The sequence below is a fragment of the Mastigoproctus giganteus genome, chromosome 3 (genome assembly GCF_048544385.1).
Source record: "Mastigoproctus giganteus isolate SK-2022 chromosome 3, ASM4854438v1, whole genome shotgun sequence".
NCBI classification, from domain to species: domain Eukaryota; kingdom Metazoa; phylum Arthropoda; class Arachnida; order Uropygi; family Thelyphonidae; genus Mastigoproctus; species Mastigoproctus giganteus.
Genome location: NC_143577.1, coordinates 200,943,724 through 200,970,393, shown reverse-complemented (window position 1 = coordinate 200,970,393; position 26,670 = coordinate 200,943,724). Strand labels below are relative to the sequence as shown.

The following is a 26,670-nucleotide window of genomic DNA, read 5'->3' as shown; positions in this document are numbered from 1 at the left end:
TAATGCAGAATATTTTATACGTACAAATATTTGAATATTAAATATTTTGACCGACATTTGTGCATATTTTCACTACCGTTTATTATTGATTAGGAAATATCCTATGGCACCGACCGCAACTCACAAATACATATGTTACCTTATGGGAATGCAGCGCTTGCGTAGCACTCTGTTTTTCCAGAACATTATCAGCGTTAAGCGGGGGTCACCTGTATAGCGACATATGCACTGGCCAATATCAGAACATCAAGGTATCCTTATCGTTAATGAAACTGATTCAAGAAACTTCATTTGAAGTTATAGACCACAAATTCATGGTTTCTAGCCACTCTTACCTTCCAAATGACTCAGACTTTGGGCTGATTGAGCAAGCTGGAAAAAAACGATTATCTATGTTCCGGATGGATGGTGTGATACTATGAAGTCTGCCAGAAGACAATAGGTTTATGGTTGTAAAGATGCAACAAGATGACTTTTTGAAAACAGAAGCTCCTGAAAAAGGCATAACAAAATAGAAGGAGAACGATGGTGAAGGTAAAAATATAAACTGATTGAAGATAAAAGGAAAATCCGTTCAAGATTTTCTACAAGTGTACATTGGATGAAGACATCCTCTTCAGGGAGCTGAATGTCAAACCCAATAAGGAGGGTCAACCTAAGAGCTTGAAAAGTACTGAACAAGAAAAGTTGTATGATAGTCCTAGAGTGCTGAACTTTCTAAAGAAAAGAGATATGCTATAACTTCTCAAATATATCCCTCCAGTTCACCATGCCTTCTTTAAAGGTATTAGAAGCTCAAAAAAAAAGTTGATGATCTAGGTCCGTTATCTGACTACGAGGAAGAAGATAAAGCATAAACAGTAGCTTGTTTGTGGTGACAGTGTTTTTATAATTATCGAATTAGTCATGATGACTTTTTAATTGCTTTTTTTAAAAATTAGAACACCAACAAAAAGCAACTATATATATCTTTTTAATTTTGCAATCATCTTTTACATCATAATTAAATTTATTATGTTCATCTTAGTTTTTTATGATCTTTCTCCAACAACTAAGACAATCTAACTATTTTGACAAAAAATTCCTAATGTGCTAAAGTTTTTTTAAAATTTTATGGTGTACTTTTTACAAGGAAAAAATAATATTTTCTGTATGAAATCATAGTTTTGAAAACACAGTCATCTCCTTCCAGTAATTTACCATTTCAAAATAAGTAAACTACTTAGAAACATAATGGTGGTCAATTATATAAACACTGCTGATCAAAAAATTGAAATTAACAAAAATTGTCAAGCTCATGTAAATTTTTTAAAGTTTTTTTAACCTCCAGGTTTATCACAATTCATTAAATTAAATTTTTTGAGTTTTTTATGATTGCAAACACAAAACACCTTGTTCTCAAAAATCAGAATAGACTGACTTACACCACTATGAATTTCAAACATCCATATGCTGAAAGCCTTGTGGATTAACTCAAGACTTGAAGGACTCTGCAAGGCTTTTGAGGTATAATTTTTATCAGCTTGGCCCGCAATTCTAGGTAGAAGGAATCTGTTTTGTAGAGACGGGATACATTTAAGCAAAGGTGGTGCAAAGGTTTTTGTCAGTATCATTGAGGGTACCTTAATGGTTCAGGGAAACTGCTAGTTTGGGTGGACAAGGGTAATATGGATGTGTGTTTATCTAATGATATTGGTCAAAGTAATGCTTGCATATACCTTAAGCATTCTTGTTTGTTGCTGCAACAGATCATATTAGCAAGATGTTCTGAGGGCAGAAACATTTCAAATAAGTGGGTGACTAATGCCAGGAAGCGAGCTTAAATAACTTCAAGTGGCATATCAAGGTAGTTAACTATACAAGAACACTAAGTCTTAATAGTTTATACAGTAATGTCAGAAGTGTCATCAATAAAATGAATGAATTCAAACTGCTGGTTAGGACAAGTAATGCTGATGTAATAGGGCTTATGGAAACATGGTGCCACCCGGAAATTGGGATGATGAGTTTCAGCACAGTATGTAAATATATTTAGGAAGGATAGGGCAGATAGAAGGGTTGGTAGGGGCATGCTTCTTATTAAAAACAGCCTGAGTGCGATGAAAGCTTTCTCCGATTCAAACATTTCACATTCTAGTATAGAATCTGTGTGGTGTGAGATAGTTGGAAGCAGAGGTATAATGAGAGTGGGGGTAATCTACAGTCCAGGTGATTGTGAAGATTATGATGAGATTAATATTGGTATTAGTAATGGCTGCATGGTGCAAGAAACTTATGCTGCACCAGCCAAAAAAAAAAAAAAAAAAACCCGAATAAAAAAACGATAATAATAAATAAATAAATAATAATAATTAATAAAAGAAAAGGAAATTAGACTTCTTTTAAAATAACAAATTACATATAATTAATAATTCCATCCATTAATCCTCCAGCTGACACATCCTGAAGTCCAACTGACTAGTGCATCCGAGTCACCCATGATACCATGAAATGTTTGGAATAAAGGCACTTCTTAATGTATTCATTATCTTGATAGTATAGTGGATGTAAGAAGAAATAATATATATTTTTATTTATTTTCTTTTCACAATAACCAATAGATATTTTCATAAGCATATAAATACTAACGAAGATATCCCATATCTTTTAAACATGTAGGGAAGAAATATATTAAAATAATTTTTAAATTAAAAGTTTTAAGAAAATTTCAAAAGTCTTATAATAAGGTTTCATTATATGCCTTATCTATATATATATATAGATAAATATAAAACACTTAGGTATGCTGCCCAAATTTTCCAACTGCTAATTTTTGCCAGCACCATTCACGCGGTTCACCTCGCATAACCACCATACCAGGCATTCTTTATTAATTTTTATACTAACATTTTTTGACTGAAGAAAGGCAACCTATGCCTGAAAGCTATTGATGTATGTTTATTTTATTAGTATTAGTAATGGCTTCATGGTGCAAGAAAGCCTATGGCTTATGCCGCACCAGCCAAAAAAAAAAAAAAAAATATGCGCTTCCTTGACCCGAAGGTACTATCCAGATGACCTTTGAATTTCCCCAAACTGTCAGCCTCTACCAACCATGTAGGCAACTTATTCCAGTAATTTATAACTCACTGGCTAAAATAAAACTTCCTGCAGTCCAATCTAAACATTTCCCCCGTAACTTGAATTTATGTCCCCTAGCTCTAGCATCATTTATAATCTTGAAAATTTCGTCATTATTCATTTTACTGATGCCTCTCAGAGCCTAAAACACCTTAATCAAATCTCCTCTAAGGTGTCTAGTTTCCAAACTCTTCAACCCACATATTCAAAGTCTTTCTTCATAAGGACGCCCTTTTGCTGATCTCACCAGGCGAATTACCCATCTTTGCACCCTTTCCAGAAGCTCAATGTCTTTCTTTAGGTGCGGCTTCCATACTTGAACACAGTATTCCAAGTGTGGTCTAACAAAAGCCTTATATAATGGGATTATCACGTCCCTATCTCTACTTGCAAAAGTTCAATAGTTCATCGATAGGACACCATGGGCCTTCCTTGCAACCTGTTTACAATGCTCAGATAATTTCATGTCTGACCGTATCGTAACACCCAAGTCCCGTTCCTCCAGTACTCGGTTTAGTTGAACTCCACCAAGTGAATACGTTATTTTGGGATTACTGTTTCCCAGGTGTAATACCTTACACTTTGTTGGATTAAAGCACAGCTGCCATTTTTCTGACCATTCCTAAAGTCTATCTTGGTCTCTCTGAAGAAGCTCAGCTTGACAGTGATCATTAACTACACTACCAATTTTAACATCATCTGCAAATTTAGACATCACTCCCTCTATCCCTTCATCGATGTCATTTATGAAAATTAAAAACAACAGTGGTCCTAATACTGATCCTTGGGGAACCCCACTTCTTACATCAACCCAATCTGAGGAATAGCCATTTATCACAACCCTCTGCCTCCTGCCCTGAAGCCATCCTTCTATCCATCTAAGGATTTTCACAGTGATTCCAACCTGTTCCAGCTTATAAAGCAACCGCTCAGGTGGGACTGAGTCAAAAGCTTTGCTGAAGTCTAAATAAACAATGTCGAAATTATTCCCGAAATCCAGCTCGTGAGTGACCCTTTCAAAATAGTGAACCAGATTTGTTAAACATGATTTTCCCTTTACAAAACCATGCTGAGTATCCTTGAGAATTTAAATTCAACCCAAATGATCCTGAATTCCACCCTTGATCATTGCCTCCATGATTTTCCCTACCACTGAAGTCAGACTGACAGGTCGATAATTTCCCACTTCACTCTTAGAGCCACCCTTATGTATGAGAGATACATTGGCACTTTTCCAATCCAAGGGAATCTCCCCAGAGTCTAGTGATGCTTGCATAATTAGCCTCAATGGTTCAATGCACTCACTTGCCACCTCCCTTAAGATTATAGGGTATATTCCATCAACTCCAAGAGCCTTACTGGCCTGTAGGCACGAAAGTTTTTTCATTAAATAATCTTGAGAAATTTCAACATCTTTAATTACATATTTTTCAACTTCGCTCCCACAATTTCCCATTGCCACAAAAGGTTTTTCACTTGTAAATATCGATGCAAAATAACTGCTGAGTTCATCTGCAACGGGCAGCTGGTGTATTTAATACTATCCCCTTTCCCTTACATAAAGGTCCGATGTGGTTTGTCCTGCTCTTCTTGGCATTTATATATGTGAAGAATTCCTTATTCCCCCCCCCCTTTGCTCTGTTTGCTAGTGATTTCTCATAAACTGCCTTTGCCTGTCGAACCTTTTCTGTGGCTCTATTACAGATCAACTTGTAGCTGTTATAGGCTTCAGTACTTTTTATTGCTCTGTAACCTTTACATGCAAAAGATCCTCTACATGCAAATGGAATGGTCAAATAGGCATGGACGTCTTATTATGGGTGATTTTAATTTCCTCTAATTGATTTTAACAAATGGGAAGGAAACTTGACACAGGCAACAAAATTTTTAAATAAACTAGATGATTGTGATTTGTATCAACATGTCGGGGAAAGTACTAATGAAAAGAATATTCTAGATCTGAACATCACCATGAACCAGATGACATAATAGGGCTGACAGTCCAGGAACCAGTAGCAGGAGGTGATCACAGAGTTCTATGGTGGATGATGAAGGGAGAGGTAGCAGTAGTTAAAGGCAAAGGAATGGGTAATAATTTCGGGAAAGGAAATTACGATGGCTTAAGGTGCTACATGGCCACTATTAACTGAGTAGATATCTCACAGAAAGTGAATACAATTGAATTATGGTATATCTTTAAAACTTTAATCACTGAACCCTGAATGCATATATTCCATTAAAAAATTACTCCATGAGGAGGATTGAGCAGAAAAAGATGGCGTGGAAAAATTACAGAGCAATAAAAAGTATTGAAGCTTATAACAGGTACAAATTGATCTGTAATAGTGCCACAGAAAAGGTTAGGCTGTTAAAGGCAGATTATGAAAAATCGCTGGCAAAGAGTGGGGATAAGGAATTCTTCGCATATATAAATGCAAAGATGCAAATCAGATAGGACCCTTAAGAAATGAATGTGGGATAGTATTAGATACCCCAGCTCATGTTGCAGATGAATTCAACAGTTACTTTGCATCGTATTTACAGAAGAAAAACCCTTTATGTCAATGAGAAATTATGGCAGCAAAGTTGAAAAATATGAAATTAATGATTATTGAAATTTCTAATTATTATTTAATGGAAAAACTGTCCAGCCTATAGGTGAGTAAGGCTCCTGGGGTTGATGGCATATGCCATCTAATTTTAAGGGAAGCGGCAAGTGAGTGCATTGAACCATTAAGGCTAATAATGAGAGCATCACTAGACTCAGGAGAGATTCCGTTGGGTTAGAAAAGTGCCAATGTATTGCCAATACGTAAAGGTGGTTCTAAGAGTGTAGTGGGAAATTACTGACTGGTCAGTCTTCCTTCAATAATAGAGAAAATCATGGAGGCTATGAACAAGGGTGGAATTCGGGATCATTTAGATAGAAATGGAATTCTGAAAGATACACAGTATGGTTTTGTAAAGGGAAAATCATGTTTAACAAATATGGTTAGCTATTTTGACAGGGTCACCCATGAGTTGGATTAGGGAATAATTTCGATATTGTTTATTTAGATTTCAGCAAAGCATTTGACTCAGTCCTACATGAGTGATTACTTTATAAGCTGGAACAGGTTGGAATCACAGGGAAAATCCTTAGATTGATAGCTGGATGGCTTCAGAGCAGGAGGCAGAGGGTTGTGATAAATGGTTATTCCTCAGATTGGGTTTGATGTAAGAAGTGGGGTTCCCCAAGGATCTGTTTTGGGGCCACTGTTGTTTTTGATTTTCTTAAATGATATTGATGAAGGGATAGAGAGCATGATTTCTAAATTTGCAGGTGATGTAAAGATCGGTAGAGTATTTAATGATCACTGCCAAGCAGAGCTTCTTCAGAGTGACATAGGTAGACTTCAGGGATGGTCATCGAAGTGGCAGCTATGCTTTAATTCAGCAAAATGCAAGATCTTCTACCTTGGGAACAGTAATTCCAAAATAACTTATACACTTGGTGGAGTTGAACTAAAGTCTCTAGTGGATGAAAGGGACTTGGGAGTTAGGATACAGTCAGACATGGTCTCCCATTGTGGACACGTTGCAAGGAAGGCCCGTGTCCTATCGGTAATTTATCAGACATTTGCTAGTAGAGATAAGGACATCATAATCCCATTATATAAGGCTATTGTTAGACCACACTTGGAATACTGTATTCAGGTATGGAGACTGCACCTAAAAAAATACCTTGAGCTTCCTGAAATGGTCCAAAGACGGGTAACACACTTGGTGAGATAGGCAGAAAGGCATCCGTATATCCGTATGAGAAAAGACTTTGAATACGTGGTTTGCACAGGTTGGAAACTAGGCACCTTAGAGGAGACTTGGGCCAAACGGGCTAGCCAGGTGGGTAAAGTGCCTGCCTGGCAACCCAAAGGTCGCGGGTTCGAATCCCGCCTCGTTCTTGGATCAAAGTAAAATGCAAAAACTTTAGGAGGTGCATTATGGCCACAGAAGCCGATGTGCCAGCAACTAACAAAAAGAAAAAAGGAGACTTGATTGAAGTGTTTAAGGATCTGAGCGGCAAAAGTAAAATGAAAGGACAAAATTTTCACGAACAAAATGATTCTAGAACTAGGAGCCGTAAATTTAAGTTATGGGGGGAGAAGTTCAGACTGAATTGCAGAAAGTTTTATTTTAGCCAGTGAGTTATAAATTATTGGAATAAGTTATCTCACATGGGTGGGTGAGGCTCTCAGTTTGGTGAAATTTAAAGGTCAGCTGGATAGTTACCTATGGGAGGAGGAGGAGGAGGATGTATAGGTTGTTTATTTCCTTTTTCTTTCTTTTTTTGCTGTTGCAGCATAAACCTTAGGCTTCCTTGCATCATATGGCCTTACTAATGCTAAATATATAGACTGCCGGTGTGTAATTTAAGGTTTACACAACAGAGGACCTGAAAATAGTTATAAACATAATATAAAACTAAAACAAAAACCATTGTTGAAAGAAGACAAAGGCTAATGGCAGAAATGTGTATAAAACCTATTTATATTATAGTATTTATAAACAACAGTATAGCAGTTTAGCTAACAGGAGGTGAAATTAGGTAGGTAATAGGATAGAAATTAGACACTCCTGCCCTCGTATTACCCTAATAGCCCAGTGTGTGGAAAAACAATAGTTTTAGGAAAGTGAACAGTATATGACTGAAGAATATAAAGTTGGAGCTTGGGTTATCTGGGAGAGTGATTTCCCATCAATGCTAGTAACAGCCTTGACATAATATGAGTAGTATGCGGATAGTGGCCGGAAACTAAAGAATGGTAGCTATAGATTATGTAAAACACAAAGAAAATAAGTGGATGATTAGGACTAAAGAACCAACTACTTAAATGTAAACTCACCCGATACAATGCTATCAAACCAATATGATGCTATCAAACTAGATAAGACCTAGTATAAGAAAGAAAGTAAATAGACACACATGTCTATTCTAGCGACCTCAGTGCCAAAAATTTGAAAAATGAATCAGATATAATTTAGACTGGTGCCCAGTAAACCAAATAGGACACTATATTGTCATCTAGTCTTGCAATTCCGGTGGTTGACACTTGGAAAACGACACCAGAATTGTGTTGATATATGACAATATAATCATATACAATATATATATATATATATATATATAAAATTATATTATTTTTTATGTGTAGAATGTAGTAGGTTTATATCTATTATTTAACTAATGCTAATAAAGAAAATACGGTGTACCCTGAGAGCGATATATGTTGAATAAAGGGGGAAGAGAGGAAAATAAAAGAGTAACGTTATAAACAAGTAACGTTATAAGTAACGTTATAAACGTTCACTTTCTGTGAGATATATATATATATATATATATATATATATATATATATTGTGTATAATGATATTATTTCTTTATATATGTATTATTATTTTTTTTCCTACCCTTCTTTTCTTTCTTCTTTCACACTTTTTACTTACTTCTCTTATCTCTACTTTTATTTACTTACATATCATATAATAGATAATGATAAAAGAAAAATTTGTGATTGGAAGCTAATTTGAATAATTTAAACAAAGCTAATTTAAATAATTATATTCATTTGTAATGAATATAACCTCTCAGAGAACAGTAACGATTATTAACAATCATTTGGAATGTCCCTAGCTAGAATAAAGATCATTACTAACCAAAATGTTGATGAAGTAAATCTGTTAACTACTACCCATAATTGAATGAATTAAATATATCTCTCAATTACTTAGTATTTAACTTACATTACTTAGTATTTAACCATATAGTGCAAGGAAGCCACAGGCTTCTGCTGTTGCACCAGCCAAAAAAAAATTAAAATAAAAATAATCATCAACAATAATAACAAAAGAATAAAATAATAATGGTAAATAAATTAAAAATAACAGTAAAACTATAAAGGAAGATATAAGAAAATATATTAATTATATACTTCCCTCCTTACCTAGTCCTCTATCTAGTTGACCTTTACATTTCTTCAAACTGTCAGCTTCAAATACCCACAGAGGTAACTTGTTCCAATAATCAACAACTCATTGGCTTGAAGAAAATTCACTAGTCCAGTCTAAACCTTTTTTCCCATAATTTGAATCTATGGCCCCTAGTTCTGAAATTGTTTATATTAGTGATAAATTCTGCTTTCATTCTTTGTACTGTCCCCTCTCAGAGCTTTATAGACCTCAAGTCAGGTCACCTCTGTGGTGCCTAGTTACTAAGCTCTGTAGCCCACATATTCAGTCTTTCCTGATACTGTCACCCTTTTACAGATCTCATTGTGTGAGTTGCCCATCTTTTCACCCTTTCAAGATGCTCAGTCTTTTTCTAAGTGTAAGACCACACTATTCTAAGTGTGGTCTTACAATTGCCTTATGCAGTGGGATTATGACCTCCCTCTCTCTCTATAAGTTACATTTGAGAGGACAATCATGTACTTCCCTGAATGCCTGTCTATAGTGCTCAGAGAACTTCATATCCACCCATATTGCAACTACAAGATCTTTTTCTTCCTCCACTTTTTGAATTCAATCTCCACAAGTGTATAAGTTATAATGGTGTTGCTATTTCCCCATTTGTAAGTCCTTGTATTTTATTGAATTAAACAAAGCCACTTTTCTGACGATCCTTGAAGACTGTTCAGGTCATCACGAAGAAGTGCTGCTTAGTGCTGATCATTAACCACTCGCTCAGTCTTTACATAATCTGCAAATTCTGAAATTGCTTCCTCTGTTCCTTCATCTGTGTCATTTGTGAAAATCAGAAACAGCAGTGACTGAAGAACTGATCTTTGGGAGACCCCACTCTGGCCTTACACCAGCCTGAAGAATATCCACAAATCACAACCCTGTGCCTCCTGCCCAGCACCCTGCGATCCATTCTTAGAATCTTGTCTCACAATCTCAATCTGTTCCAGCTTAGACAGAAGTAACCTGTGAGAGAGAGAGTAAGTCAAATGCCTTGCTATAATCCAAATTAACTATGTCAAATTATTCCTAACATAGCTCATCTCTTAGAACTGCCTTTATGTATTGGCAATATATTGGCACTTTTCCAGTCTAAAGAAATCTTGCCCAAATCTATCCTGAGGAGTCCAATGATACCTTCATAACTTGAATGGTTCAGTGCACTATCTGACCACATCCTCAAAATTATTGGGTATGCCTTCAACTCCATAAGCCTTTATTTGCCTTTAGACTCAAAAGTTTATCTAATAAACAATCGTGTAATATCATATGTCTCAGCCTCTTCTCACCACAAAGGTCTTTTGCCAGTAATGATCAATGTGAAGTAATTATTCAATTCATCATTAACATCAGCTGGATTATCTAAGACTTTCCCATTACATAAGAATGCTGTTTGTTTTGTTTTCTTCTTCATATTTATACATGAAAAACTCCTTGTTCCCATTCTTTGCTATCTTAGCCAGTACTTTCTCACAACTCAGCCTTTTCTGCCTTAACCTTTTATATGGTATTATTACAGATCAGTGTTTAGTTTTCAGTGCTTTTCATCACTGACTTTCTCATTCCATCTTTTCTTGCTCTGTTAGATTGGTCAGCTGTGTATTTATGAATCTCAGCAGCATCCTCGTACTATATTTTCTTAATGGTATATATGTATTCATGGCCTCCGTGATTCTTACTTTAAAGGTATTCACAATTCTAATGTATTTACCTTTCTGCAACTTGCAGAAGATAAATACATTAGAATTCTCTCTGCATGTCTAGTATTACTAATACGGTAATGATAACTACTAATCATTCAAATGATATTACTATTAGCCATTATTAGCAAGGAAGCCTGAGGCTTTTGCTGCACCAGCCAAAAAAAAAAAAAAAATTTTTTTTTAATTACCCCCAGAGAGAGAGAAGTAGAAGAGAATCACCAAGAAAAAGAAGAATGATGATATCCAGCTCAGGATCCTGGGTGTGCCAAGCCCATACTCACCAGATGTGAGCCCCTGGGGTTATGATTGAATGATTTCCATAACAGTATCTAAAATAAATTCATACTTCTATAGCAAAAGTTGCAGATTTTAAAAGAAGTTGATCCAATGATTCAGAAAATACCAAAATGATACCTTTATTATGTCTCTGTTGAAAGTTATACTAAAATTTTAGTAACTTAATGAATGGCCAGTTTCAGATATCATACAGCAATAGATATGCCATCTTAAAAATAAGTTTTATTCATTTTAAAATGCTTTCATCAAACATAAAATGTCCTATGTACATTTTATTTCCTTAGAAATGTTTGCCACTCAGTTTAAGAATTAGTCCATTTTGCTTTCCCTCTTAAGAAACCAGCAGTAATCTCCCATTATTACTTAGTAGTATCCTGGCAACCTTTGTACTGCTTTTCTATCATGGATATGTCCTGATGAAAGCATTCCCCTTGCTCATCATTTACATCTCACAAATTTTGAGACACCTCCATAGCCAGGTGGGAAGGAGCAGCAGTGTGTGGCACATGCTTCTTGATTAGACCGGGGTTTGAGCTCATCACCATGAAATACAGAGGATGCAGAAAGGTCAGGGAATGACCACCGCATATTCCCAGAAAGACATTTGGCAGCCATACTTTATAATACTGTATTTAAATAAACTTGACACCAGAGATTCATAATTATCTTCTTTCCTTCTTCCAAGATAACCATGTACAGACAATTGCCAAGCTGCTAGTATCCCATAGCATTGTTTCCAATGCATCATCCTCAAAGAAATGGTGTGCACTGGGCCAGGGCAGCCTGCTAACTCTTCTGAGGTTGACATCCATTTTATATATTAATAATTTCATCATACTATTCAGTAGGTTTCTTTTTTTATAGATTATATGACATTCTGTTTGATCTATTGGAGAGAATTTTTGGTCAAAAATTTCTGAGCTGTTTTTTTCTTTGCACCTTAATTTCAGAAATTGTAGTACTTAAGATCTTTAGGTGTCACATCCTGTATATCAGATGATTATATAAGTTGTTAAAAAAAAAACATAAATAAAAATAATCCCCCCCCCCAAATTATGGTAATAAATTTCAGTTGAAGGTGATTATACAGGCACTCCTTGACTTACGTACTTAATTGGTATTTGTTCATGTACGTAAGTCGTTTTGTACATAAGTCCAACTTCAGTCTTGTAGATACAAAATACATGTACAGTACAGTACAATTTTTGTAAAATAATAAGAGGAGTTTACCTCAATATAGTACGTAGAACACTTCCGTATGATACTCTCCAGAAATTAAAACGAAAAAATTGACAACTTGCATAAGAGTAAAATATAAATAATTAAAAACCAATTTAACACAATTCAAATCAATTTAAAACAATTAAAAATCAATTTAATGCAATTAAAAAGAATCTAACAAAAATATTCAAAACGATTTTCCTTCCTTGAATTGAGGTAAACTCCTTATTATTTTACAAATATTAATATCAACGTAGAATGTATTGAGTATTACAGCTCTGATTCATACTATCTAGTACAGTACAATGCAGTGAGATTATAACCCCCAACAAACTTCATGTACAGCATTTTACGATTTGTAATCAAGTTAAATGAGGCTGAAAAAACACAATGAGTAATAATGTAGAGTACAGTATTTATTCAAAACTAATTTAATCTAAATACGATACATAATTTAATTTAATCTACGATCAAATCACTTTACGATGGATTCTCCAAAATAAAATACTGTTCACTACTGTATACGATATGTAGTAAGCTCCGGTTGTTGTGAACACGTTTGCGAACTGAATTTTAATTGTATTATTATTATTTAACAGGTTATAAAAGTTTGCGAACTGAATTTTAATTGTATTAAACGGCAATTCTAATAAGTGAAAATAGGAGAAATATTATCCACAGACTATAAAAGTAAAGCTATAGAGCACAAATTTCACTTTACTTCCTCCAATTAACAAAAAACTAAATGACGCATTAAAATCGGAAGAATATTTCCCACAGGCTAGCAAACTAAAAATAAATTTACACTTCGTGCATAGCTTAATTAGTATGTACTGTAATACGTATACTAACTAGTTGATGTTTCTGTTCACTGATATTTTACGGGGTGGTTTAAAATTTAAAACAGTAAAAAAGATAAGCAATCAATAACAAAGAGCACGGCATGCACAAATTGCAAGTGAGATAGGGAGTAACAACTTTACGAAGCTCAAAAAAAAAATAGGAATGAAGAGAAGATTCTGAAAATTTGTTTTTTATATGATTGAAAATTTCAGTTATATTTCACCATAATAACGTAAAATTCAACAGAATTCCAGCTATCGGTATTGTCGCAAATGCAATAAGATCAAGTTTACTACCCGATTTTAATAGATTGCACTAACAGAAAAGCCCAATAAACCAGAAACTGCTTATTGTTTTATGTTGGTGACCTCCAGAAATCTGTAAGAAAAATATCAGGAAGGTGTTCAAAATTGATTCTTATAACCGAACATAACAGCTTTGTGCTTTGTACGTACCTGCGAGTTGTACGTAAGTAGAGGAGTGCCTGTGTAAATAAATAAAGATTAATAAAAAATATAAATAAATAAAGATTAATGAAAAATGCTGTAATACCTATAAAAATAGGAAAATTATGGCAATATTCCTATTTTTGGAAAATTATGCAACATCATAATTGAGTAGCTTTCAGATTCTCAAGAGGTTTTATAGCAAATGTTCAAAGTTACCACCTTGAGCTTCAATGGACATTTGGCAACATTGCAAAACAGATGCCAAGACAAGCAACAGTTAATGGGATTTATTATGAATTTCAGAGCAGTATTTTGAATGTGACCTATTAATTGGTCTTGTATTATTTCTACAGTATAAACTTTTCCCTTCTTACAGATCAATGCACCAAAATTGATGGGATTTATAGCTTCTCTTCACCACAAAGATCTTTTGCCAGTAATGATTGATGTAAAGTACTTATTCATTTCATCAGCTGGGTTATCTAAGACTTTCCCATTACACAAGAATGTGGTCTGATTTGTTTTCTTTTTCTTTCTATTCACACGTAAAATTCCTTGGCCCCATTTCTTTGCTCTCTTAGCCAGTGCTTTATACATTGTGATCATGGTGGCTATGTAATTGGATCTTATCAGCAAATCTATCAGTTGTTTATTTTACCAAATACAAATGCTTACACTAAACTCATGCTGGAAAGATGCTTGTCTAATAGTATGAGTGTTTTTTAGTACCCACATGTGGGAGTTATGCAAACAATTTATTTCTAAGATTGCTACTCTGGTGAATTTAGCAAAGTTCATTCACCAATGTGATAATTGATGAAATCAGGATCATCCAGTCTGACAGTTGTCACTATCTTGAGGTCATTTTTTATGCCTGCGATGCAGATGTTACCTATGCAATTCATATGTCATGTTTTATTTATTACAGGAAATCCCTGTGAGGGCAGAGATTTAGTTAATGCTACTCTAGTGATTGCCAATCACTTCAAGAACATCTTTTTCTGTGAAGGCATTGTTTCCGTATTTCCATGATTGTAGTTACAGTGTTGCAGTAGTTGAATAAACACGAATAAGTGTTACATATTTTTAGAGTTGGCAAGGGTATATTGATTTTGAAATTGCTACTTTAGCTGCCACACTTGTAATGCAATACTTACCATCCATTACATTCGTGTGGACTGCCTAGTCTATAAATGTGCACGTGAATCAGAATTTTCCACACCTACATCTCAGGAATCATTTGTGGTTTCATCACTCCCCGATAAAGTTCAAGCCAGAAAAATATTTTTACCCCTTAAAAGAATTGGCATATCCAATCATCTATAAATAGTATCCAGATAACAGTACTTACTCTTGCAACACATCTTTTTTTTTTTTTTTTTTAAGGAGCATTAGCAACTAAGGACATATTGCTCCGAGGATATGCGGTGGTCATTCCCTGACCTTTCCACATCCTCCGTATTTGGTGGTCATGGGCTCGAACCTCGGTCTAATCAAGAAGTATGTGCTACTCACTGCTCCTGCTGCTCCTGCCCACCTGGCTACGGTTTGTTTGTTATTTGGTTTTTAGGAGCATTAGCAACTAAGGCCATATTGCTCCAGGGATATGCGGTGGTCATTCCCTGACCTTTCTGCAACCTCCGTATTTGGTGGTCACAGGTTCGAACCCCGGTCTAATCAAGAAGCGTGTGCTATGCTCTGCTGCTCCTGCCCACCTGGCTACAGAGTCACCAATGCAACACATCTGATCAGTGACTTATACCGTAAGCATGGCATACTACAGCCACAGCCACTGATGTGCTGATAAACCCACAAACAAACAGACATCTTCAGCCAAAACTACTACATGTCCTGACACACAATCCATATGAAAAATGAATCAGTGTACTTGGCAGTACTAAAAATCCATAATCTTTTTTTGAGACCTGTTTTAGGGCTTTTAAACACTGCTTTCCTAGTAAAGAATATCAAATATATATTTTCTATTTTGCATAGTTGTGCAGTAATGTTAATCCCAAATAATACAGGTAGTGCTCTGCTGAAAATAGTTACATTAGTCAAGATAGGGATGCATTTAATTTTTTTTTTTTTTAACTTTTTTTTCACTAATAAAGTTGTTTTTATTATTGCATCTTTATTTATTTTATTTGATCATCTTCATGCTAAATTTCTTATCAGAATTGCAAAAATGCTTATAATATTTTTTACAACTTTAATGATCATTTCCAAGAAACATGAAGTGGCATCACAAAATTTAAATATTGTTATTTCTAAAACTGAGTTTCAAAGTGTGTGTTGGGGGGGGGGGGGGATTTGTGAATTTTTGACCTAAAATTGTTTTCCACTTTGTCTCTGGCTTTATGAAGTAGATCACTAGAACACTTGTACTTGTACTGATGAACAGCCATCAATATAAGTATTCATATATGTTGGTATTTTTTAGGGATGGGCATAATTGAATGATTTCTATGATCAAATGATCAGTAGCTACTAACTAATAATTATTTGATTCTCTCATTTGAATGATTTAATTGAATGAAATGATTGAATGATTTTCCATAATTGCAATAACTGATTATGACCTCTCATTTATACCTCTAGTATTTACTGTCAGAGCTATATTTTAAACCTAATCAACAATTTAATAACAGAACTGAGAATAATTGAGTATGTTTATAGAAGTCTGTTTTTTGATATGAATTTGATATACTCTCAAAGTTCAGTGATATATCTGTGTATTAAAAAATCTGTTATTCAGAAGGTCATCAAATTAGTATGTTGGAAAATGCTGTAGCTCGTCTTGATGATGGGGAAGGAGCAGATAAGATAACAGAAGATTCTAAAGATTCATGGTACAAAGAATTTGAAGAGTCTGTAGAGCATCTCGATGTACCAGATGTTGAAGATCCTGACACTGATCTTGAAGATTATGAAGAACCATATGTACGTAAGAAGAAAAGAAGAATTAGGGTGAGTATCTGCACATCGAGTTATGCATTGTTAGTTTTTAGCCTTAAAGTCCTTAATAGAATAAAAACAAGAAAACATGAGAAAAATACTATTCATTGTAAAAATGGAGGAAGATTAAAAAATTAGTGATGCTTTTTCTTTCCCTCTCCCCAAAATTCACCTTGATATCATAATGCAGGTTAATCGGTTAAGCTAATTCAGAAAAATTGTAGATGTAGCTTTGTAGCTTCATTGATAGTCATATTAGTATGAGGAAAGTTAACATGACTTTAGATATAAAATGGACAAATTTTAAAGAACTTTAATGGAAGTCACAAAAGCATTATGTAGAGTGGTCTCTGTAAAGACAAGAAACTGGAACACCACAGTAGATCCAAAAAGTTAAGCAGCTTTAGAAAAGGAACAGTATAAGAAATTTTTAGCAATAAAACTAATAAATCTTTACTGGAATATAAAAAAAAAAAAAAAGAGGCTAATGAAAAAATCTTTTTAAGAATTTGGGAAAGACCTGAAAATCAAGCATCAGGAAGATGGAAAAAATTTTAGTTTTAGTACAGAAGATAAAAACCATGGTGGAGATAATCAAAAATATAAAGAGTGTAAATAACAGTTAAAACAGAAAAGAATAATATTTTTCAGATATTTTCAAGAATCTCTGTATAAATTAGATAAGGGTTACAGATAATTTGGAAAAAAAATTAGTAATGCAAAAGTTTTAAAGGTTGGGAATGACAAGCAAAATTCATGCTGCAGATTGAATAACCAAAAAGTAGAACAAGTTAATAATTGTGTATGGCAAAGAAAGTCTTTAATGAAGATGGAAGATTACACATGGAAATAAATGGATATAAACAAAGAATAAGTATAGTAGGAAGCTAATTAAATTAATTTGGAATAAAAGTGAAATTAGCCATTTCACCTGGATGAGGAATAAAGGAATTCACCAAAAATTTGAATCTTTGGAAATGGCAGTTTTATGTTTGGAAATGGCAGATGGAAATAATAGCAAGATCATACTACAAATAAGAAAATAAAAATTCTTGAGGTAACTGAAATCCACTCAAAGGTAAGTGAAGCAAACTTAAGATGATATGGGCATGTAGAAAATATAGGGAAAGGAAGATTAGCTAAATAGATATACTTTAAGCAAAAACAAATAATAATAGAGATATAAACCAAGAGGAAGATGAATAGATGGTGTCAAGCAAGCATTATAAGAAAAGAGGGATTATTTTAAGAGCCAAAGATCTATAGAATATAGCAGGCATGGAGAGCAGTGAATGGAAGGCTGATAGGAAAGATTGTGTTATCCTAGTGTTCTGTACATCCACTAGATTTAACAGATTTAAATGATATGTTTATACTAATATATAAATTTAAATGATATGTTTATATATAAGCATGCAGAAATTTTGTTATTGGATTTTAAGTTTTTTTTTTTTTTACTTATTGGATATCATATAACAATGGATATTTATTGAGGATAAGCTTTTGTAGAATGTCATTCTTGAGAATGTTATGAAAATATTCTAATTTCGATAATTTTCTTACAATCCTTTTCATTAAGAGGATTCCCTTCAGAAAATATTCTCAACTCATATCAAGTATCCAAATACAGTAATCTGAAACTTTGTAAAATAATAAGAGGAGTTTACTTCAATATAGTACGTAGAACACTTCCGTATGGTACTCTCCAGAAATTAAAACAAAAAAATCGAAAACTTACATTGGAGTAAAAAATAAATAATTAAAAACCAATTTAACACAATTAAAAAGAATCTAACGAAAATATTCAAAATTAGATTCTTTTGAAAATATTCAAAACGATTTTCCTTCCTTAAGGAAGGAAAATCGTTATGAATATTTTCGTTAGATTCTTTTTAATTTTTAATTGTGTTAAATTGGTTTTTAATTATTTATTTTTTACTCTAATGTAAGTTTTCGATTTTTCCATTTTATTTTCTGGAGAGTATCATACGGAAGTGTTCTACGTACTATATTGAGGTAAACTCCTCTTATTATTTTACAAATATTAATATCAATGTAGAACGTATTGAGTATTACAGCTGTGATTCATACTATCTAAGTAATCTGAAACATACTAAATGAAATATTGAATTATTTGTATTAGCATTTAATTTTATTTGTGCTTTAATAGTGAGTGTATTGAATTAATCACTTTTTAAGGAAATCAGCAATTTTCTAATATTGCCCATTCCATTCAAAATTAACTTTTTTTTTAATTCTCTTTTCCTATCCCACCCTACCCTAATACAGAGTACTAGAGGAAGGAAAAGAGCAGATCGATATGATTACACTGATATGGAAAAACCTTATGTGTGTGAAAGTAAGTATAAATTGTATTTTTTTCTTTTTCTTTTTTTTTCTTTCTTTTTTTTTCTTTTTTTTTTTCATGATGTTTCAAAACATCTGAATCAAAGCCAAATCAGAATGCAAGACCCCTCAAAATTTAGTACATATCATGAAACTGGGAGAGCATTGAATGCAATATGAAATGCACCCCACATTTTACTTTCAAATCTCAGAAAATATCATCATTCTCATAACATAAATACCCCATATCTTATTCCTTATCATCATATAATCTAATATGATGCTCTTCTCCAGGTTGCAATTTTTGTAATTTGATTTATTTTATATGCAGTAATATTTAAAGCTTTCCACAAACCACTTAATGAGACAATATGCAGTAATTTTGAACGAACAGAGGGGTGAAGTGGCAGTGGGTTTTTTTTTTTTTTTTTTTTTTTTTTGGCTGATGCTGCATAAGCTTGCTTTCTTGCATCAAATGCCTCTACTAATGCTAATGCTAAATGCTAATCTTCAGAAGCTGGATATCATCATTCTTCTCTTTCTTGGTGATTCCCTTCTACTCTTTCTCTGTCTCTCTCACACAGGGTGACTCATTTTTTTTGGCCGGTGCAGCATAAGCCTCAGGCTTCCTTGCACCATATGGCTCATAATAATAACAAATAACAATAACAATACAATCAGTCTGTTCCACACCTTACAATTATGGCCATCACTTCATTTTCATTAAATGAAAATGTAGTGCTGGTATATAGTACTAAATGAATATTGTAATCCAGAACTATTCTTCAAAAAAGAGAAATTCCATGGCAAGAAAATATTTCATTGTGTTGTAATAAGAGTGGATTTACTAAATTTTTGAGGTCTAAATCGTTAACACTTGAAATAAAATATACATTTAAATTGAAGTTAAAACCTGCAAACAGTCCTCTGGATAAATATTTACCCAGATCAAATTGCAATTCATAAATTCTATAATTTTTACACTAATTACAGAGCTGAAACTCGGTATAGCCGGAATCAGAACTTTTTTCTTGAGTTTTCCTACTTAAAATTTCAGAAGTTTCTATTGAATTTCATGCAAATGACAAAAATGTGACATGAAGTATGCATTTTTTTAAGCCTTTTTGAATTAATTTTTTAATTTCCATTGTAATTAGCCTAGGGCTCATGAAACGCGATATTCCATTGGTTTTCTATTTTAGCAAGCGCGAGCTCTGTTTGCGAAACTTTGGCGTGGGAAACTTTTTCCGCATGACGCCAGAGTTCTCCGGACGTACTGCAAAGGGGGGGAGGGAAATCACTCATCTATTTGTACAGTATATGTATTATAACCTAACCATAAGAAACATTTGTTTTTGAAAAATAAAAAGACCGTATTTCTTTTCAATTATATCTAGTAACACAAAATCAAGGAAATTCATTTATTGATAGCACCATTATAAACTTCGAAAACTGCTATGAATAACGGATTGTTTCTTGAAATATGTATTCTTCGCAAAGCTGCAATATTTTCTAACAATACAAATTGTGAGAAAATATTACAGATAACGGGTTACTGGCAGCAATATGTCTCCAAGAGAACACCTACAAGGAACAACAGAAAGTCGCAATCCTGAATACCTGTCGGATAGTCAGATTTCCTGACTATCCGACAGGTGTTCAGTAACACGAGACATTACAACCACCCGGTGTACTTGGTAGCAGTACCCGTCACAGAGTGGAATCCCCCAATTAGGGAGAAATAATATAAGAGCAATAATAATAATAATAACTCCTTGGTGTGACGTGAGAACACTTTGCGAGAATGCGTCAGAGTTTCAAGGGAGAAATTCTTTTACAGGGGACCGAACGAGAAAAGTCTGATTTTGGTCCCGTTAGCCCGTTAGGGTTAAGGGGACAAAAATCAGGCTTTTCTCGTTCCAAATCGGGCTTTTCTGAACTTCGGTATCCTAAGATGAAGTTCAATTATTACAACTTCAGCATCAGTGATGAAACTTCCTGCACACCGATATTGTTGGCTACAGCAAATACGTAAACAACAAGGCAAAACTGAAACAAAATGAAATAAAACTGATTTTTGGTGGCATCAAATGCATATCAAGGAAATATTGAAGTATTCAGTAACAGTACAAATTTGAGAAAAAAGAAATCCGTTACTCGTAGCGTATTTTTATTATTTTTTTCTTCTTTGTTTACACACAAGGTGAAAGGCATGCGAAGTTGCTTCGACACATTTTCGAAATTTATAACACAACTATAAATAGAAACATATTTTTGAAAATTTTTTTAGAAGATCAAATATATATAAAGTGCCTGCCTGGCAACCCAAAGGTCGTGGGTTTGAATCCCGCCTTGGGCTTTGATCAAAGTACTTCAAAAACCTTGGGAGGTGCATTATGGCCACAGAAGCCGATGCACCAACTACCAAAAAAAAAAAGAAAAAAAAAAGTATATATCCAGTATCCGATATTGTTGCCTACGACAATTACGGTAAAACAGTAATGCAAAATATTGTTCTACAAAACAATTACAGTAAACTGAATGTTTTTTTTTTTTTTTTTTTCAAATGCGCATTGTGTCATCAGTTTTACGCCAGTTTTTTTTTTTTTTTACCGTTTTCACTGTGGCTTCCAATAGATGGATTTTCTTGATTTTTGGTTGGTAGGTCCAATACATATTGAAGAAAGGAAATATTTTTCAAAAACAATTTGTTGCAATTCTTTCCGTTAGTTTCTTATGCCAAGAAACAGTTGCGTACATATATTTTTTTTCTCAATGTCGGCTACGTCAGTCACGTTGGTAACGCTGACGTGAAACTACGTCAATCACCTTGGTAACTGTGACGCACTTAGCTTCAAGGTCAATTACGGCTCTGTGTAAGTTGATTCGTTCTAGCCAGCTGCGAAACGATCTGGCGCGAATTTCAAACGTATGGAGAGATGCGTTACATAAATCAAACGAATTTCGCCGACTGTTTTTGCGCTCATAATTATAAAAGTGCAAAATATGATCGTACATTTTTGCTGTTTTTGAGTTAATTAATAGTTTTTGCTGAACTGTAAAGGTAGGAAATCAAAGAAAAATATTCTGTTTATGTATATTGAGAGTTTCAATTTTGTATATTGAGTAGAAATTTCAGAAATAATTAGTTTCTATCATGAGGACGGGTGTCTGATTTCAATAAAAAATTACGCTAATAAGTGCAGGCCTCAAGTTTTGAAACCAGATTATGGACACTTTAATGGATGTAAGACTATATTAAAAATGCAAGTCTTCCCCCCTTTATGTCATAGACAAAAAAATCTCAAAAAGAAATTGCAACATATGGTTTTAAACGTGAATTTAAATCTATATTTCAGTTGGTAATGTTTTTGACAACTATAATAAAATATTGCACACACTGAAGTAATTTCTTTCCACAATCAGTAGACATACATGATTGATGGTAACCAAGAGCATGAACATAGGGAAACCGCTGGAAATATCTTTTAGTTCTAGTTTTGAAGATTAGTATTAGTAGTATAAAATGATTCAAGGATATAATCTTATATAGCATCAGCAAAAGAAAACCTAACCACCACACCTTTCCATCTTCTATAATAATTTATATAATTCTTCCTTAAATTTATTCAAACTACTTACCTCCACAAACACCAGATGGTAGTTTGTTCCACCAATCAGTCACCCTTTAGCTGAAAGCAAATTTTTGTGCATTAGTCCTACAACCATCCTTTTTAAATTTATAGTGATGAATTTGAACCAGTGAAAAGCTTAAAAAATAAACAGACGTTCAATAATATGTTTAAAAATAGTATGAATGAGGAAAGAATAACAGTGGTTAGAAATTTAAATAGCATGGTAAAAATTACAACAATTGTATCTAGAGCAGTATTTTAGTGAAATCTGGAGGAAAGGTAAACCTAAGAATAATGGTAAAAAAGGTGCATAAAATTTTATGCTTGCCACTCTCTTTGGACTTGATATATAGCCTAGTGGTCAGAAGTGGAAGTGCAGTGCACATGTTCTTTGAATGTATCATGGTTCAAGCCCATGACTACTAAATATAATTAACGATTGTATTCATGATTTATTGTGACCTCCTCTGTCTTAGTAAAAATGCTGAAGTATAAACAAAAACAACATTTAACTCTTTTAGCTGTATATTTTAAACCCACATACTAAAATTCCTGTTGTATACATGTATTTTTAGTATGTGGTGCAAAAGGATTGTATGTATTTATCTTTTTAAAGATTATTTTCAGTAAAATATTTGTTAATGTATGAATTTTCTTAATCTTTCAATATGTGTTGCTATCTCTTAATTAGATTTTTGACAGTAATTTCACTCTTGTTGTTGGGCGCCCAAGTTAATTTAAGAACAAATTAATATTTAAAAACATTTATATACAAAGTTTTTATTTTTATAGCCTTGAAAATTCAATGAGCAAATTCATTGCACAGATTCCCTAATGGAAAACTCACTGCCCCAAGGTTATGCCTGTTTTACAAACGCATTGCTGAAAGTGTGACTTATAAATATGATATTCCATAATGAGTTCCATAAACTTTAGTAAGAATAGTTCCAAGTTTATGGAAAAATCATAATTCACTATATCTTTATAGAAAAGTCTATAATGATATAGCTTTGCTTCTGTCTTTTAACTAAGTTTTGTATGATTTTTGTAGTAGTAGTAGTAGTAGTAGTAGTAGTGGCACATGATGCAAGAAAGCAAGTGTAGGAGCTTATGCAGCATCAGCCAAAAAAAAAAAAAAAAAAAAAATCACACCATTCCCTCCAAATGCCTGTCCAGTTCCTCCTTAAATTTATTTAACCTATCAACTTCTACAACGACAGATGGAAGTTTGTTCCAGCAATTAACCACCCGCTGGCTAAAGGCAAATTTCCGCACATCTATTCTACATCTGTCCTTTCTTAATTTGAACTTATGTCCCCGTAGGTTGGTAATCTGAACAAGTGGAAGGATCCCATCAGAATTCAGCGTGCTCAACCCATTCAAGGCCTTATAGACCTCAATCAGATCACCGCGCAGGTGCCTAGTCTCCAGCCACTGCAATTTGCAGAACTTAAGCCTCTCTTGGTAAGAGAATCCCTTCATTCCCCTCACCAATCGTGTTGCTCTTCTCTGTACACGCTCAAGCAAATCTACATCCTTCCTAAAATGAGGCCTCCAGACCTGTACGCAGTACTCAAGGCGTGGCCTGACCATTGCCTTATACAGAGGGACAATCACCTCCTTTTCCCTGCTAGCAAAATTCCTATATATCATTGACAAAACCCCATGACCCGCCCTAGCAGCCTGTCTGCACTGCTCAGAAAACTTCATATCTGACTGCACAATTACTCCCAGGTCTTTTTCATTTTCTACCACCTTAAGTGTAGTACCACACAGTTGGTACGTTTCTCTGGGGTTACTTCTACCCATATGCAGTACTTTGCATTTGTCAAGGTTGAACTTCAGTTGGCACTTCTTAGCCCATCTGCCCAATTTATCTAGATCCTGTTGCAGTAGCACACTGCCATTACTGTCATTAACAACCCTGCCAACCTTTGTGTCATCTGCAAACTTCGACATTAAGCCTGATATACCTTCATCAATATCATTGATAAATACACAAAACAACAGTGGACCCAACACCGAACCCTGTGGGACTCCACTAATAACATTAGTCCACGAAGAGCAGCACCCATTGATTACCACCCTCTGTCTTCTCCCACTTAACCATCCTTTTATCCATTGTAGCAACTTACCCTTAATACCATTCTGCTCCAATTTGTACAGTAGTCTTCCATGCGCAACAGTGTCAAAAGCTTTCCTGAAATCCAAGTATATGATATCAAAATTATTTTTTGCATCCAGTTCCTTTGTGACCACATCATAATAACCAATCAAATTTGTCAGACAAGACTTTCCCTTAACAAACCCATGCTGTGTTTGAATTATTGCTGCAGTCTTGTCTAGATGATCCTGCAATGCATCTTTAACCAGCGACTCCATTATTTTACCCGGAACAGAAGTTAAACTAACTGGTCTGTAATTACTCGTGTCACCCTTCGATCCACCTTTGTGAATTGGGGACACATTTGCACATCTCCAGTCCGTGGGAACCTCCCCTGAGTCCAAGGATGCTCTCATAATTATGGCTAAGGGTTTGCTTAGTTGCTTTGCCGCCTCCTTTAAAATAACTGGATAGATCCCATCCACCCCTGGTGCCTTTTTTATGTTTAACTTCAACAATTTCTCCTCCACTTTGCTCTCAGTTATTACAAAATCATTAAGCACACTGCTACAATTTGATAACCTTCTTCCATTTTCAAATTGTAATAATTCCTCACGTGTGAATGTAGATGCAAAATACTCATTCAGTTTGTTTGCTATCTGAGCAGGATCATCAACAGTCGAACCATCGATGTCAAGTGGACCAATCATATTCATCCCCTTCCTTTTAGAGTTTATATAAGTAAAGAAATCCTTGCTGTTTTTCTTAGCATCTTTTGCCAAAGATTTCTCGTAATCCGCCTTTGCCTGCCGAACCTCCTTTATGACCTGATTACAGACTAGCTTATATCTGCCACAGGCTTCTGCGTCACCTGATAATTTATATGCATCCCATGCATTTGTCTTCTCTGTTACGAGTCTCATTAGTTCATTTGATAACCATTTAGGCCTAAACCTTGAACGATATTTCTTAATCGGTATATAAAGTCTAGTAGCTTCCACGATTAATTCTTTGAATGCTTCCCACTTAGAATTTACTGTTTGTAACATCGTCAGTTGATCCCACTGTACAGAATTTAAAAACTGTCTGAGACCACTGTACTCCCCTTTACGGAAGCAAAAACCCTTTCCTTTACCCCTGACGGTAGTTACCTCTTTGAGTAAATCCCACTTCAGCACACTGTGATCACTGCCACCTAGTGGTTCCTTTATCTGCAAATTCTTAATACACGAATGATCACTGCTGATAACCAGATCAAGAGTGTTACTTTCTCTGGTTGCCTCTCGAACATGCTGCTGCAGAAAACAATCATCCAATAACTCCACAAAAGTCTGACTAGTGTGTGAGTGACCAACCCACAAGTTCCAGTCAATATCTGGGAAGTTAAAATCCCCCATTATAAGACATTCTGATTTACTGGCCCACTCTATTTCTCTGTACAATTGTTCATTGTACTCATTCGAGTCATTAGGCCTATAACACACTCCTACTCTTATTTTTCCTTTCGCAGTGCTTATGTCACACCAAACTGACTCAACAGAGCACTGTTCATCTATATTAACTGGGTGCACTTCCTTTGATTTTATGTTTTTCTTAATTAACAGCATAACACCCCCTCCCTTTCTGTCCTGTCTATCCTTTCTGTACACATTGTACTCCCCAAATTCCAGTTCTGCATTCCTTATATCTTTGTGACACCACGTCTCTGCTATCCCAACAATATCCGCCTTTGATGTCTTGACCAACACTTCAAATTCATCAAATTTATTTACTATACTTTTGGCATTGGTATACATGCAAGCATACATGCTCCTATGCCTATTCCTTGTTACCCTAACACATCCCATATACCCAACTATTCCATGATGACTGCCATCCGTCCCTGAAACCCCCAACACCCCTCGCTCCAGGTCGCTTCTTATTCTAATAGAAGTTGTGCAAGAATCACCTTCACCTCTGCCTGCGGTTACTGTTAAACTATTAGTCTTTGTATCCCC

The 26,670-nt window shown here is 34.5% G+C and overlaps 1 protein-coding gene across 1 annotated transcript in view; it reads left to right on the top strand.

The window, feature by feature from the left end:
* Nucleotides 1-26,670, top strand: part of LOC150088572 (zinc finger protein ubi-d4-like) — a 232,773-nt gene that overhangs the window by 33,806 nt on the left and 172,297 nt on the right. The window contains exons 3-4 of the mRNA XM_090370812.1: nt 16,389-16,600; nt 18,878-18,947. Of these exons, the coding sequence (XP_090226938.1) occupies nt 16,389-16,600; nt 18,878-18,947 (282 nt within the window). The remainder of the gene's footprint in view (nt 1-16,388; nt 16,601-18,877; nt 18,948-26,670) is intronic.